This window comes from Elephantulus edwardii, unplaced genomic scaffold (assembly GCF_000299155.1).
Source record: "Elephantulus edwardii isolate Elephantulus edwardi_28Jun2011 unplaced genomic scaffold, EleEdw1.0 scaffold00119, whole genome shotgun sequence".
Classification (NCBI taxonomy): Eukaryota; Metazoa; Chordata; class Mammalia; order Macroscelidea; family Macroscelididae; genus Elephantulus; species Elephantulus edwardii.
This window is the reverse complement of record NW_006399869.1, coordinates 6,317,456-6,334,937: the sequence shown is the minus strand read 5'-3', so window position 1 is coordinate 6,334,937 and position 17,482 is coordinate 6,317,456. Positions and strand designations below refer to the sequence as shown.

General features: G+C 35.1%; 1 protein-coding gene across 1 annotated transcript in view; it reads right to left on the bottom strand.

Annotated features, from left to right (window-relative positions):
* Positions 1-17,482, bottom strand: part of FSTL5 (follistatin-like 5) — a 1,151,716-nt gene that overhangs the window by 125,367 nt on the left and 1,008,867 nt on the right. The window contains exon 11 of the mRNA XM_006892774.1: positions 12,263-12,412. Coding sequence (XP_006892836.1) covers positions 12,263-12,412 — 150 coding nt within the window. The remainder of the gene's footprint in view (positions 1-12,262; positions 12,413-17,482) is intronic.

Sequence of the window (17,482 nt, the reverse complement as noted above, 5' to 3'; positions counted from 1 at the left end):
AAAGTCCTCAACACTTGTGTTACTTTCATTCTTTCCACCATTTCATTTTCCACCATGGGTAACCATTATCGCATATGTTTCACAGCATTAGTTTCAAAGCTTCACAGCAACCACAAGTTAACTCTATACAGCAAATGGACACACCAGGGCTATAGGACCTAAAAAAATGCTTTACCAAAAACAATTACAAACAGGCCTGAGGGCCACAGGTTAAAGTCACCAACCTTTGGCTTGGTAACATAGTTTTCTGTGCACTAGCCCAACTGATCTATGTTGTTTTTGTTGTTGTTAAGTGCCGTTGAGTCGTAGGCGTCTCATGGTGACCTTACAAATGAAGGTTCTCAACACTTGTGTGATTTTTATCCTTTCTCCAGGCTCATAATGTTTCTGTAGGCAAGCTATTAGGGAAGTGGATGCCACTCCTTCTTCCCAGCTTGTTTTAATCAGGGAGCTTCACCAAACACTGTCATGTATATTTCTATTTCTATATAAATATTGATTTTTTTTCTGTTAGTTGCCACCAAATAGGCTTTGACCCATAGTAGCCTTATGTATAACCAAACAAAACCCTGTCCAAATTTGTGTTATCTTCACATCCTTTGCAATGGTTCATAAGTTCATTCTTTACATCAATGTGCTGATTGATCTCCTTGAGGCTTTTTCTATTTTTTATTGATCTTCTATTTTTCAAACATGTTGCATTTCTTAAGGAACTTCTCCATCTTGATAACAGGTCTGAAGTATGTGATATGAAGTTCTCCCTGCTAACAGCTAAGAAATATTTTGGTTTCACTTCTTTTTTTTTTTTTGTTTCACTTCTTTTAAGATGGGTTTATTTCCTTTCTAGTTAGTCTACAGCACATTACATATTCTTCACTAACACCAAAATTCATAGCCATCAATTCTTCTTTGGGCTCCCTTATTCACTGTCTACTATTAATTATTCATACCCACATGTGCACATATCATAAACTACCATGCATATATGATTGAAGTAAAATATGAATCATAGCAACTCAATGAAGAACAGATCTGACCCCTCTCCTATGCTGTGCCGTCTTCATAATTTCTGACATACTTGACTTTACTGCTGCAGTCACTTCATCAATCCACTTGATTGAGGGATTTCTTCTTTTTTGCAGACCCATCACCTTCCAAACATGATGTCCCTTTCCAAGGACTATCTCCCCCTTAATAAAGGTCAAGATTATGTGAAATAAAGCTTGGTTATCCTTGCCTCCAAGAAGCACACTGTCTGCATTTTCTCCAAGACTTACCTGTTTATTCTTTTAGCCGTCCACGAAATATTTACTGCTTTTCTCCAAGGCCACACGACTAAAGGGTACCATTTCTTCTGTCATTCTTATTTATTATCTAGCTTTCAGATTTATTGCAAGTTATTAAAATATGATGGACTGAATCAGGCACACCCTAGTCTTCAAACTGACATTATTGTTCCCCACTAATTTGGAAAGCTCCCTGGAAGCCGACTTTCCCATTGAAATATGTCTCCCAATGTCCTGATTGCTGGTTTAAATGGTGTTCATTGAAGATTCAAGAGAGATGAAGTTATTGACAATTTCAATCTTTTCTCCATCTATCATGATGTTGCCTATTAGTCTTATGATGCGAATTTTTATTTTCTTCTATGGAAAGCTGTAGTTTTTACCTTCTGTAGCAAGTGCTTGCAATCCTTCTTGCACTAATGTGCAACGTTATGCCATTTGTATAATTTTGGTTGTTGATGAGTCTTCCTCTGGTCGTGATGCCACATTCTCCTTCATAGAATCCTGCTTCTTAAATTATCTGCTCAGCATAAAGATTGACAAAGTATGTGTGGTTTTAATGTTTATTGTTAAAAATGCTTTCTCTAGCCATTATTTTTAACGTTACCATGAAGCATGTCATCCAGGGCCAGAGATTCTTGTGTCAGTCAGACTAGGGCCTACAAGAACAGCAGCCACAAAAGACAGCAGTAGAGAATCAGAATCTTGACATGAGATCGATCTAACCTTGTGAATGATGCATCATGAAGCTATAGATTAAAAAAATCCCCCAACTTTGTTGGAGGACTGGAAAGGGGCTTTTGGAGCCATAATTCGTAGGACTAAGAGCCTAAAGCTGCAAGGTGCAAAGGTGCATGTGAGCACATTCTGGAAGCTGTCCTGACCGAGTGATTACATTGTGCCACTAACATGAATTATTGTTTTGGTGTCCTTGGATTTTTTTTAACTTCCCCAATATGGTTCTGTTTGATCTGTGAGCTACTGCAATTGATTTTAAACCCAGTAAACAGTAATATTTGTATTGGGATGAGTAGAAAGAGGTCCAGGAGAATGAGTGACATTTATGACCTCATGGGAATGGGTTTTGTGTTGTGGACGCTATATATTGTGGTGAATAGATTTTGTAGGAGCATAATTATTATAAAATTCCCATTTTTCTCAATATCAGCCATTATTTTTTAAGTCCACACAAATATCTTTGCTGAGTCAAGAAAACACAAATAGACACTCTTCTGATATTCTCTATTTTCTATCAGGTTCCATCTGACATCAGCAATAATATTCCTGTGCTATAGCTTCTTTTAACTCAGCAAAACTGAATTTCATTTAAAAATGTATAAATTTTCCATATCATTTGGTAAAAAAAAATTGTTTTGTGTTTTAAGGTGCATATATAACCAATTTAGAAAATGATTTATAGAAAAGTTAAATACACACACACACGCACATGCACACGCACACATTACCAAATCCTGTGTCTTCTACTATCTGTGTAAGCAATAGAATTGTATACATATGTATAGCTGAAAAAAGTATATAAAAGACAATCAGAATGAAATATATTAAATAGGAATAATACAGGTGTCCAAATTTACAGTCATTTAAAAAGTCTATCTACAAATCTACAATAAGTAAGTTGTTGTTGTTGTTGTTATGTGCCATCGAGTCATTTGCCACTCATTGCGACCCCATTTAGAAGAGCCCTAAATGCTGTTCTATCCTGTGCCAACCTTGCTGTCTCAAACACATTCATTCCCACAACTCCAGTATCAGAATCGATCCATTTCACAGACTCGATCCATCTCATCGAGGGTCTTCCTCTCTTGTGCCATCGCTCCACTCTCCCAAACATGATGCCCCTCCCCAAGGACCAGTCCCTCCTTGCAACATGCCCAAAGTATGTCAGACAAAGCTTCAGAATTCTTGACTCCAGGGAACATTCTGGCTTCACCCTGTCCACGACAAACCGGTTTGTTCTCCTAGCAGTCCATGGTATATTCAACACTCTTCTCCAACACCTCAGGCTCAAAGGCATAAATGCTCTTTCTATCATCCCTATTCACTTTCCAGCTCTCTGATGTATAGCACGTAATTGCGAAGACTATAGCCTGGATCAGGCGCACCTTAGTCTCCAGCCTGATGTCATTGCACTTCAGTACTCTTGAGAAGTCCCTCACAGCTGATTTTCCCAAGGCAATTTATCTCCTGATTTTCTGGCTGCTGTTACCAAGAGTGTTGACTGTGGAGCCAAGGAAACTAAAACTGTTAACTATCTCAATCTCTTCACCATCAATACTGATGCTGCCAGTTGGCCCAGTGGTGAGAATCTTTCTTTTCTTGATATTGAGTTTCAATCCATATTAAATACTGCAGTCCTTGACCTTCTGCATCAATTATACAATAAGTATAATTAATCAATTTATCATCATTAATGAAGAAAGAAAATTATTATTACACCTACACACAAACAAAATAACCTCACAAAAATAATATATAAAAAAATTTCTATACACATTTAAATCCATGTATTATTGAAGAAAATGCAGTTCTTTTTTATGAAGAGAGACATAATGATTTCTTTGTGTATATAATCACTAGAAGGAGTAATAAAATAATCATTACTATGTTAAATGCAATACCAATACCAATGTAAATACCAAACTCATTCTTCAAAGAGGTGCAATAGGGAACTGGTAGGCTTATTTCAAAAGGAAAGAAAGCACAGTTAAGTAAAGCTCTTCTGAAAAAAAGAAAAGTGGAAGTGTAAGGCATAGCACACTCTGAACTCAAACATACTATACAGTCATAGAAACCCTAACGGCATAGATTCGGTACAATAACAGACACACACACAAAAAAGGTGGAATAATATCCAGAACCCAGAGATCAACTTCCCTTATAGTCAATAAGCATTTAACAAGGAAAGAAAACCTGTCAGATGGCAAATGATATCCTTTTCAGAAAATAGTGCTGGCAAAACTGCACATCGACCTGCAGAACACTGAAATAAGTTCCACATTTGACGCCATACACAAAAACTAATTCAAAATAGATTAGAGATCTAGAAGAAAAACCTAAAATCATAAGGATCATAAGAGGTAAAATGGACCCAAACTTAGAATCCTTAGCTTATAGCCTAAATGTTGTTGTTATGTGCCATCAAGCTGCCTGTGACTATGCACTAGCTCTGAAATCTGCCCTATCCTCAGGCAGTCTCATTGTCTCTGACAGACCTAATCTCTTTTATCTAGGTATTTAATCAATCTATTTGATTCTGGATCTTCCTCTCCTGTTCTGTCCTTCCACCCTTCTGATCATGATGTTCCTCCCCAAGGACTCGTCCTTCCTTGGCCACATGCCCAGTGTATGTGAGACGCAGCCTCAAAATCCTTGCCTCCAGAAAGCAACCTGATTTAACCCTCTCCAGGACAGACTTGTTTGTTCTCCTACCAGTTCACAGTACGTTCAACACTCTTCTCCAGCACCACAATTCAAAGAAATTGATCTTTCTTCTATTAGCCTTAGTTATTTTCCAGCTCTCAGATGCATAGCAAGTAATTGCAAAGATGATGACCTGGAACAGGTGCACCATAGTCTCTAGACTGACATCATTGTTATTCAGTCAATGGTCTTGTAATTATAGCCAGAAATGTACAATCAGGTTAAATCAATGATGGGATCTTAAAAAAAATCTAGTCCCTGTGTGCGTCAGCAATAAACTTTTTTTTTTTTTCAAATGAGTGAAAACAAAGTCTACAGATTGGAAAAAAAATGGCAATAACATTTCAGACAAAGTTCTCATAACAAAAATTTACAGACTACTGATTATCCACAAGAAAAGTATTGATAACTCACTAACAAAACAGGCAAAAGACATGAAGCAACTCTTCATAAGTGAAGACATTCAAATGGCCAACAGACAGATGAAGAAATCCTCAAAATCATTGCTAAGCAGAGACATAAAAATCAAAACAATAATGAGATGCTACCTCATCCCTGTAAGCAGTAGCAAAGTTTAACAGGACAGCAACCAATAAATGCTGGAGAAGATTTGGAAAGATTGAAATTTTCAAGTACTGCTCATGGGATTACAAAAAGGCACAATCACTCTGGAAGGCTGTTTGGTGAAGCCTCAGAAATTTGAACATATGACTCCAATATGATCCATATATTCCACAGCTAGGAATACACCCAAAGGAAATCAGAACTCAGACATGGAAATATGCACACCTATGTTCATAACAGCTTATTCACTGTAGCAAGAAAATGGAACTATCCCAAGTATTCATCAATAACAGAGTAGATTGAGAACTTATTATTGAGAACACTGGAATGTTATGCAACACTGAGGAACAATGATTTCAGAATGGCATTCGCTTCCTAAACAACATGCCTCCAGAAACTCTTCAAACTTTGATTAAGGTCGACAGTTGTAGAGGAGATTCAGGCCTTCTGTCCATATAAAAGCTGTGTGTCATGCTTGATTAGAAGGCAAGCAAAACAACAACAACAACCAACAACATAACATAAGAAAGTCTAGAGAGCATTTTGATAAGTGAAATAACTCAGTCTCAAAAGTATTTGTCCTTTTGTAATAAGACTATTATTCTAAAACTAAAAGGATTACTGAGCAAGATGTGTATAAATGTTCTAAATGGGGAAGGAAAAACATACGGGATGGGAAAACGGGAAGGGGAGATATAACCAGCATAATAGAAGTGAGTGGGTAGATGGGAGGTAGGGGAAATGAAGGAATAGGAAATATTCAATAGGGACTTGAAAAAACAGGGTGGTGGTCTTTTTATGTGCCATTGAGTCGCTTGTTACATAGTGACCCTAACATACAACAACCCTAAACCTTGCTCTATGCTGTGCCAATCTCACTGTCTCCAACAAACCCGCCCAGATTACCCCAGTCACCGAATCAATCCACCTCATAGAGGGCCTTCCTCTCCTGCGCTGTCCATCCACCCTCCCAAACATGATGTCCCTCTCCAAGAACTAGTCCCTCCTTACAACATGTCCAAAGTATGTCAGACAAAGCCTCAGAATCCTTTCCTCCAAGGATCCACTTGGTTTAACCTTTTCCAGGATGAACTTGTTTGTTTTCGTAGCAGTCCATGGTACACTCAATACTCTTCTCTAGTACCACAGTTCAAAGGCATCAATTCTCCTTCTATACTCCCTAGTGATTGTCCAACTCTCTGATGCATAACAAGTGATTGCAAAGACCATGGTCTGTATCAGGTGCACCTGAGTCTCCAGAGTTAAACCATTGCTCTTGATAATAGGATAGATTAATAGTAATTAATTATATAAAATACTGTGTATATAAATGATTATGCAAAACAAAACTTACCTGAATCAAACATACTGTAAATGAAATGTTGTATAAAATGCAATGTATATGCATGAAAAAAATGAACTTAAATGATTGTTTGAAAACCAAAAAAAGATGTAAATAAAGGAAACCATAGTAAGCATAACATCTGATGTCTTATTAGAACTATTACAAATTAAAGATCAAATTATACATTCAAAGTGCTCAAAGGAATAAAAATATCTCATCAACAAAATTCTTATATCTCTCAAAATTTAAAATATCAAAAGTAAAATAAAGACATTCTTTTAAAGAACTAAAACCAAAACCTAAAACCCAGGATTATAAGGAAAATTATTTGACCCAAGGCCAGGTATTTTAACTTATGAAATATGAGTTTTAGATTTTAGCTTGTAAATCTCTACAATTGTTGTTGCACAGTAACATGACCTCAGTGCTTTATAATTATGTAAGTTGTTTTACATTCTCCTAGTACTTTTATTATAATAATTGGTACTTTGAGAAAGAATATAATTTATATCATTACTGCCTTAGCATTTGCAAACTCATCATTGATATTCTCTGTTAATTTTAGTTTTGACATTATCATCTGAAGGTGGAAGGTATGAATAATTTTGAATATTTATTAGATAGTCACTGAATATATATTACTTACTAGATAATATATATTCAGCGAGTGTAGATATCTAGTTTGAAAATTGAATTTATAAATCAGTATGCTTATCCCTGAAACATACTTCTAACTTTAAACTCCTGGCAAAAAAATTTTTTTTTATAATTCTGCACTGAATGTCAGACCTCTGAAAGAAAAATAAAATCCACATGGTCAAAACTCAGAATTCTTTAATAAAGATGAGAGGTAAATAATTTAACTTTGCCTGAAGGAATTTGTTCCTTTCTTTTTTTCCCTTCAAACCATTCTGATCTCTCAGAATTTTTTGAAGTTGAAGAATTTGTTATCTATGTCGTATTTGAGGATTTGTACTAATGAGTGGAAGCTGATAGAAACTGTGGAAAAACAAATTTTCATTTGTTAAAGTCAGTTGCAGTGCTTCTGTTAACAGCAATACTAAATAACTATGACACAGGCAATTGGGTCTGAGACAGAACAAAGATGTGAACAAATGGGGATTGTTACATTCTCACAGCTAGAGAGCTCTGTTGGTGTATCCTGTAGAGCTCCTAACCCAAAGGCTGTGCCTCTCTTGTGGTTCAAATCCACCAGCACCTTTACAGGAGAAAGAGAAACAATCTCCTCGTGTGCAATGTACACTTTGTGAAACCCAATGTAGAGTTAGCTTTGAGCAAATATAGACAGTAGTGAATGAGAATATCAGAAAAACGTGGGTATGTAATTTACCTACACAGAACAGCCTACAATTAAATATAACAGTATAAATGATTCTTGCATTTTTTCACGGGACATCAGATTAGATGTCTAGAATGATGTGTAATCATAGGGGCACCAGATTTCCTGTAGAATATTTGTTCAGCATTTTACTCATTATTGTACTGTTCAGTCTCATATTAGAAATAGGGCTATTAGAATAATCATCCACTAAAAAATTATAGCCTTGAAGCTATCTAAGTTTTCTAGTAGATTTCTTTCCTTGTGGAAATGTTTTCCATTCTTTTGTTTGTAATGTCAAACACATTTCATAACAAACACTCAAAAATCTACATAAAATGGGTAGATGAATAGATCGATGAGTGAATAAATTCACATGAAGTTTTCAAGGGTTATTAGAACTTTTTAACTACTTAACAAAATTCTATTTAACTTGTCAGGAATCAAGATTATAAGGATTAACAGCTGTTTATTGAAATACATTTCAGAACTCTTTTGACAGAAAATATATGTATAAATGTAAGGAATCATTCTATTTTAGTATTCCTTAGAAATTGTAAAAGTAAAGAAGCATATAGCACTTACATATATATACACCAAGCTCTGCTACAGATACTTTAATTGCATTCAATCATATAACTCTTAACATCACATTGTTGTTGTTGTTATTACATACAGTCGCGTCAGTGAGTTGTCAGAGCCAGTTAATCACACAGGAGGAGATTTCCCATCTTTCTCCCACACAACAACTAGTGGATTAAACCATGTGTCCTTGGAAATTACAGCACAGCTTCTTAACACTAGGCCACCAGTGATATATTGAGTTATTGGTGCCATTTAACAGATTCCATGTATCTCTGTGTATTTCTTCTGAAATGTGATGGAATATACTACAATAGTCTGAGGTCCAGACCTTAAAACTGGATTGAGAATTGCTGATTGTGTAACTGAATTGGAACAAACTGAACACACAGTATAGACTTGGATTCAGCAGGAACCAAAAGAGTAAATGGTTAAAGTCCTAATTATTACATCAAGGAATCATTAAATTACAATGATACTTGAAATGTTTTCATTACCATTGACCATTGTACAGATTACTTGTAATGTGTTAGTAAATCTTTGTCATTATAGCAACAGTTTAAGAGTTTTAGTGCTAACCAAAAAAAGCAAACCTACTAGACAGTTCATAGGAAAAAGATGAGAAAATCTATCTCAATACAGTTATAAAAACCTGAAGTTCCTGAGACAGTTTTACTCTATCCTACAATATCACTATGAAAGGACATGATGGTAGGAAGGTTTTTGGCTTAGTTAAGCTAAAATTTGGTTTCATCCTCTTCAAGACAGACCTACTTGTTTTATTGGCAGTCCAATGGTATGTTCAAGACTTCTCCAGCACCACAAATAGATGGCATCTATACTTCTTCTGTCATCCTTAGTTATTGTCTAGCTCTTTGAAGTATAGCAAGTAATTGAGAAAGTCATGGCCTGGATTAGGCACATCTTTGTATCTAGACTGACATCGTTGCTCTTCAGCACTCTGGACAGATCCATGACAGCATATTTTCCTAAGGCAATTCATATTTTGATTTCCTGACTATGGATATTAAGAGTGTTGATTGTGGATCTAAGCACGCTGTAATTGCTAACAATCTCAATCTCTTCTCCACCTATTATGGTACTCCCAATTGGCCCAGTGGTGAGAATCTTTGTCTTCTTGATGTTCAGCTCCAATCCATATTGAACGACTACAGTGTTTGACCATTTGCAGCAAGTGCTTCAATTCTTTTTCAGTTTCAGAAAGCAAGGTTGTGTCATCTGCATATTATAGTCTGTTAATGAGTCTCCCTCCAATCTTGATGCCACACACCTTCTCATAAAGTCTTGCTTCTTGAATAATCTATTCTGCATAAAGACTGAATAGGTATGCAGAAAGGATGCATACCTGACACATTTTTGCACGTGGTCAGGAGAGATGTTTAGAGAAGGACATCATACTAGGAAGGGTGGAGAGACACACAGGAGAGGGAGATCCTGGATGAGATGGACTGATACAGTAACTAGGGCAATGGGTTGGTGTGTCAGAATTAGTGAGACTGCTAAGGACAGGGAAGAGTTCAGAACTGCTGTACATAGGGCTCCATGCATCGCAGGTGACTCAACCAATAACATACTATGATAGGTTTGGAAGCAGGAGTGGCGTCCTCTTCCTAAACAACTTGCCACAGGATGCCGAAAGTTCTGGGGGGGCTTTAGGCCTTTAGTTCATAGGGTCACTATGAGTAATGCTCAACTTGAAGGTTATCAAAGCAACAAGAAGTTAATATTTATATAGGTTTTGCATAAGAACAATCAAGTGTTCTGGGGTTTCCATTTTTTTCAGAGTTAACCACAGTTTGTAGTGATCCATACAATAAAACACCTTTGTGTAGTCAATGAAGCACAGATAAACAGTCTTCTGGTACTCTCTGCTTTCAGCTAAGAGCCAATTAACATTAGCTATAATATCCCTGGTAACATGGCCTTTTCTAAACCCAGCTTTCCCTTCTGGCAGTTGTCTGTCTATGTGCTGTTCCAGATGTATTTGGATAATTTTCAGCAGAATTCTGCTTGCATGTATTGTTCAGTAATTTCCACACCCTGTCAGATCACCTTCCAGCCAGGTGATTGTCCTGAAGACTTCTTGGCACAACTTGGTGAGCACATCCATGGAAGCATCTGTTTGTTGAAATATGTCAATTGGCATGTCATTAATTCCCAGGGCCTTGTTTTTTTTGTTTTGTTTTTTTTTTTTTGCCAATTCTTTCAGAGCAGGAGGCTCCGACTATTTCTACCAGGAGGCACTCATCAGAAGAGAGCAAAGAAACACTGCATGGTTCAAAATTGGGAAGCATATAGGCCAGGGATGTGTCTATCTCCATACCTTTTAAATTTATACACAGAACAGATCTTTCAGGAGGCTGGGTTCTATGAGAAGGAATGTGTTATTGAAATTGGAGGAAGAATCATCAACAACGTGCATTATGCAGATGACACAACCCTCCTTGCTGAAACTGTGAAGGACGTGATGAGCTTGCTGCAAAAGGTCAAGGACTGCAGCCTTCAATGCGGTTTGATGCTCAGCGTCAAGAAAACAAAGATTCTAAACACTGGGCAGTTTGGCAGCATCATGATAGATGGTGAAGATATTTAGATCGTTAATAGTTTCAGTTTGCTTGACTTCACAATCAATACTCTTGGTACCAGCAGCCAGGAAATGGAAAGACTAATTGCCCTGGGAAAGTTTGCTGTCAGGGACCTCTCCAGAATACTGAAGAACTATGACGTTAGTCTGAAGACTAAGGTGCCCGTGATCCAGACTACAGTCTTTGCAATTACTTGCTTTGTGTCAGAAAGCTGGACAATGACTAGGGATGATAGGAGGATAATTGATGCCTTTGAACTGTGGTGCTGGAAAAGAGTATTGAATATACCACAGGAAAACAAGCAGGTTTGTCTTCGAGAGGGTGAAGCCGGGCTGCTCTTTAGAGGTAAGGGTTCTGAAGCTTCGTGTGACATTCTTTGGACATGTTGCAAAGAGGGACCAGTCTTTGGAAAGGGACATCATGCTTGGGAGGATGGAGGGACAGCACAGGAGAGGAATACCCTTGCTGAGACTGACTGATCCAGTGACTGGAAAAATGGGGGAAATTGTGTCAGAAACAATTAAGTTGGCACAGGATAGAGTAAGGTTTAAGGCTGTTGTACCTTGTGTCACTATGAATTGCAAGTGACTCGATGTCACTTAACCACAGCAGCAACAAGCTGAGTTTTAATATGTGTAGTTTATGATTTTCTTTTGTTCTAGTTAAGAATTATATGAAAGTGGTGCAATTTTTTTTTGTTTTCTGTGATAACTTAAAATACAATAAGTATTATAGAAGTTAAGATTTATGCCTTATTTTTGACCTGATAATTTACTGTATCTCTAGTCAGAACTTCTTGTTTTAGACAGACTAAATAAACTAGAAATGTATTTGTATACAACTAACCACTTTAATGTTACTGTGTCCCAAAAGATGTATTTTTTCCCACAAGAGAATATTTTCATTACTTTTTAGCTAATAAGATACAAGTAAAATGAATGAAGAGTTTGAAGAAAATTAATACATTTTTGTGTTCTCTAAATAACAAAGTCAGTTACCAATGACGTGTACAGGACACTAAAGGAGCTACCAAGTATCACAGCTCTAGCCAAAAAAAAAAAAATAAATACTCCCAATAGAAAGAATTATTATGTATTACCTGAATAACCTTCTGGGACTGCACATCAACAATAAGAACTCTGTCCAATGTAGGCTGAGCAACATAAATAAACTTGTCTTTGACATTCACTGCTGAGGCCCACACACACCTCTGAACTTCATCTCCATCAGTCTTAGGACACACTTCATCCTAAAATTTAAGAAATAAGAAATACATTAAAATTTAAAATTTTAATTATAACACAGATTTTATAATATCAAGTATAAAAACTAATTACTGAAGCTTTACTACTTTTGGCATCAAGACAAACAATAAATAGAGGTTTAATTACATCAAATAACAGAGTATATTTTGAGTCATGAGATGGGACTAACAATCAGTGTGAAGGAGATCACTTTAAAATTCCTTTCTTCCAGGCTATATTTTTCTAGTAGAATATAGTCCATTCATTAAAAAATAATCCATACGTACCTAAATGAACATTTTAAATATCTAGTATTATCTTTAAAATGTCTTAGCTCCTAAGTTTCTTTTGTTGATGTTTTGTTGCGCATGTATTGTCAAGTTGAAACAGACTCACAGCAGACCCTCCAGTGGATTTTCTGAGGCAGTTAATCTCAAGGGAAGAGATTGCCCGTCCTTCTCTGGTGGAGCAGCTGGTGGGATTGAAACTCTGTGCCTTTGGGATTGCAATGTAGCTTCTTCTGCCACTAGGCTACTAGATCTCCTTTTACAAAGTGAAAATTTTACACTGAAGTATATTTATTTTCCCTAAATACTGGAAACTTCCCTCTGACAAAACTATAATTTTAAAATATCTAAATATTTTTGTCAAAATCCATGGAAAAATTATTAAATAAAATCTCTAAAGTTTGAACAATTAGAAATTTTAACAAATTGATCAACAACAAATTATTCAATGCTTTTGCTTCTGTTTCCCCCAACTCAGTATTTAGTATCAATTTACTTAAAATTAATAAAACCTTTTAATCTACTGAAGATTTATTTTCAAATTTGTTAACTTTTGAACAGCCTTCAAGTTAAAAACTGTGGAGTTTGTGCCACATTTTCACAAAATAACAAAAGTATATTCTATTTGTTCTTTTGCTGAGTGTTGAAAGACAAGTAAGCCTTTGGGATTTATGCTGGCAGACACTTCATATGTAAAAATAAATGATAAATACCACTTAGTTCAATATTTTGTTCTGTTTTAAGATTTTTTTTTTACCCTTACTGGTATACTGGCTAATGGATTGACTCAATTTGTTCTCAGAAAATGACACAGTGAAAGATTTGCTAATTATATATAAAATGTATGTACAGGGAAAAACATTTTTTAAATAATGTTCCACAGATATGTATATAGTGCAATATTTTTTTAAAAATCGACAACTGATGTTTAATTTTTTATAGATTTGAACATTTCAGTAACTATCTTCAAAGCTAAATTAGAATACCCTCTTTGTTATCTACTTCACATGAAAACATTTTCTTTATAGCAGCAATCCAATTCACCATATTACTTAAGAAGCAAGAAATAAAATCAACAAAACATATTGTCAGCACCATGACAGTTATTTTATTAGAGATGACAGTAGATACAATTTTGTATTTTACATTAAGTCACTAAACTTAATTGATAAACCTAAACAATGTGCTTCTTACGTGTGGTAGGTAGCACAAGTATTTTTTTTTATTTTTTTAAGATAAGAAAAATGTAAAGTGATATTAAAATTGGAACACATGCTTTAGTCAATAGTCAAATGATTATATTCTCCAAATGTACCTATAACTTAAAAAGGGCTTATAATACTCATTCAAATTTAAAATTTAGTCCAGCAATTACTAGGTTCAGTCAAAAGCAAGAAACTGAATGGTACGATATTAATTTTAGTAGCAAAAAGCTTCACTGTAATCATGAAGGAATAGGGCAATCTCCTCCTGTATCTCTGAAAACCTCTGGAGGGTCAATGGTGGGTTGGTTCTGACTCCATGGTACACAATAACAACCACCAACAACAGTACTAAGCTGGGTGTTGTCAGGAGGATATGAAAGTAGAAATGTGTCCTCAGGAAAACCCAAAATGGAGTAATATCCTATAAAATAATATTCTGTATCAAAAATCTTTATTTAGTATTAGATTCTTTCACAAGAATCTATTTTTTAAGAAACTAAGTACACAAAGTATGTACTTCACAGAACTGGAGAAGTAGAAAATGAGGTTGATGAAAGGCTATGAATATAGGAAAATTATTTATAGAATATTTGCTGTTGTGTAAAAGCTACCAACAAAATCTGCCAAAACAATGGAAAGTGTTAGTGACCTGACACGTAACTGTCATCCAAATAACAGCTAAACCAGGAGCAATTTCCACCCCTTGTTTGCTACAAAACTATTCAACAGGAAAATAAACTGCTCTGTAGGGAATTATTTTCTATTTGTATGCTGTCCCCATAAAACATCTCTGACCAGACTTCCAATCATTTTTACAAAGCCATTAAAAGTTTCCTGACAGGCACTCTGAAATTTTTTTCCTTCACTTTATGTCATTATTTCTGATTATTGTCTATTAGGTCCCGTTTTGTAATAACATTTTTAGTTTTTTGAGATTACATAGATTTAATATTTATTTTAGGACAAGAGATTTGTAGAGGAGTGCTTTTTTTACATGCATTAAACATTTAAAGATATAAAAGAAATGCTAAAAAAATGTGAGATGCAAAATAAGATTAAGATGATATATTATGATAAACTTTCCAGAGACTTATCAAAGAATATGATTAAATCAATTTTAAATATATAGTAATATTCATAATAAAGGAAATGAATAACATAATAGAACTAATTATTATAAAGGTCAATATGAAAAATACAATTCTAGTTAATAATTATCTCATTTTCTCCAGATACATTTTATATTTAATCACATTTTTTCTGATTCTCCTTACAAACTTTTAGAGGAATAAAAGATGTATTGTTAAAATGCTGCATGTTTTAATTCAGAAAATAAAGTTATGTCAGTGAAGTCCTTGCCTCTAGTGGGCATTCTGGCTGTACTTTGACTGAGGTAGATTCGTTTGTCTTTTTGGTAGTCCATGACATAATCAGTATTTCTTGTCAACATCACAGTTCAAAGACATGAATTACTCTTTAGTCTTCCATATTCATTGTCTAACATTTAGAAGCACAGGAAACAAAAATATCCTCACTTAAGTTATTTGCACTTTGGTGTTTAATTTGAGATCTTTTCTTAGTTAAGGTCAGAAAAATAGGGAGTAAAACAACAAATAATGTTGTTATTATGTACCATTGAGTCACCTGCAACTCATAGAGACCTTAAACAGCCCTAAACCCTGCTCGATCCTGTAACAAAGAATAAAAGTGCAAAATACAATTTTAAATAGACAAAATTTGTAAGTTTCTATGTAGAATGGAAAAAGCTGATAGTGTAATAATTTAGCTTTGGGCCACTATTCATAAAGGTACACAGTTGAATACAACAGCATCTCAGGAGGAGAAACCTAACTTGATTCCCATTAAGCATTACAGCCTTGGAAATATGATAGAAAATCTGTTAGAATTGGAATTAGATAGAGGACAGATTGTTTGGTTCTTTATATATGTAAAACAGAAATGAAATTTCTATGTAATATGTTATTATTATCTTTTACGTGGATTTCATTACTTATGAGAAAATAAACATAGGATGGTATGGAATAGAACATTAAAACACAGGCTAACTAATCAGCAATCGTGCAAGATTTCCCAATATAAAAAAAACCAATAAATTCATAAATATATGGTATTCTGAACCATTTTCCTCACAAAAATATTAAGAAACTAATCACCATTAGAATTAAGAATTGCTAGGTCAACAGACAAAGTGTGCTAGAGCCCTATAGCGGACAACATTGTGTTTTCACTGGAGTCCTGTAATTAGCAGTAAATTAATCAAGTACTCAATTTCTAACCAAAAAAGTTAGCCATTCATACCCACCCAAAGATGCCTGAAAAGAGCCTTTCAATTCTCGAAAGTTCCAGTCTTAAAGTCACTAAGAATGGCTGTTGTACAGGAGTCAGACTTGGTTTGGTTGGTGGAATAACTCAAAAACTAGTATGCACACACATCTAGAGACTGAGTACAAACTTGAGTTGAGTTAAAAAGAGAAGAAAGTAACTACACATTTTTCTCTCACAAAGCATTTAGTGGATTCACACATTTTTAAAACTTCTTTTGTTCGTAAATCATTTTTTTTAATATACTGGCTTTTTTACAAAATTTGAATTGTTTTACAGACTGGATTTTTTCCCATTCCTTTCACCACCACCCCCATCAAATTGTGCAACCCTATGATTACCCCCTTGCCCATTCTCACTCATCTGCTTCCACCCTCAACCCCTTCTTGACTCCTCATACTCATTCTTCAATAATGGATTTATGCAGTATTTTTTCTTATGGGACTGAGTTAGCTCACTCAGTATAATGCTTTCCAGTCCCTCCCAAATTAGGTAGTGATTTATAAAATTACTGTGCTGCATGAATGCACCATAATTTCTCAATGTATTCAATCGTGGTTGGACAACTGGACAGTTTCCATGTTCGTGTGATGGTTAGTAACACATGTATGAACATTGCTGTACAAGTCTCCATTTGTTCCTCAGTTCTTATTTTCTTTTGATACTTTCCAAGCAGTGGAATAGCTGGGTGATATGGAATTTCTATGTTCAGTATCAAAGTGCCTTCCAGAGTGGTTGTACCATTTCACAATCTCACCAAGAGTAGTTTCTTCCAATAAATGTTTATGAGCTCAGATACCCAATAGTCATTATGCATTATAAAATATCTTAAGAATACCAGAGAAGTGATGCAGAGAGATAGATATTTATATACCCATGTTCATTGTATCATTATTCACAGTAGTGGAGAGATGGAAGCAGCCTAAATTCCTGTCAACAAACAAATGAATAGAAAATACACAACATAGATGAATCTAGGAGATATGCTGAGTGAACTATCTCAATCACAAAAAGACAAATACTCTAAGAAACTAGAAATGTGATGCAGAGCCATATATATTACATTATTATTCACAATAGCAAAAAAGTAGGCTAGTTTTGATTTCTGATATAGAGCTTCTAATTCTTTTCACAGATATAGTCAATCTAATTCCTGGGCAGTTCATCAGGTGAAGTTCATGTGCAAAGACATATTTTGTATTTTTTTCATAAAGGTGTTTGTTATTAATAATTATTGAAC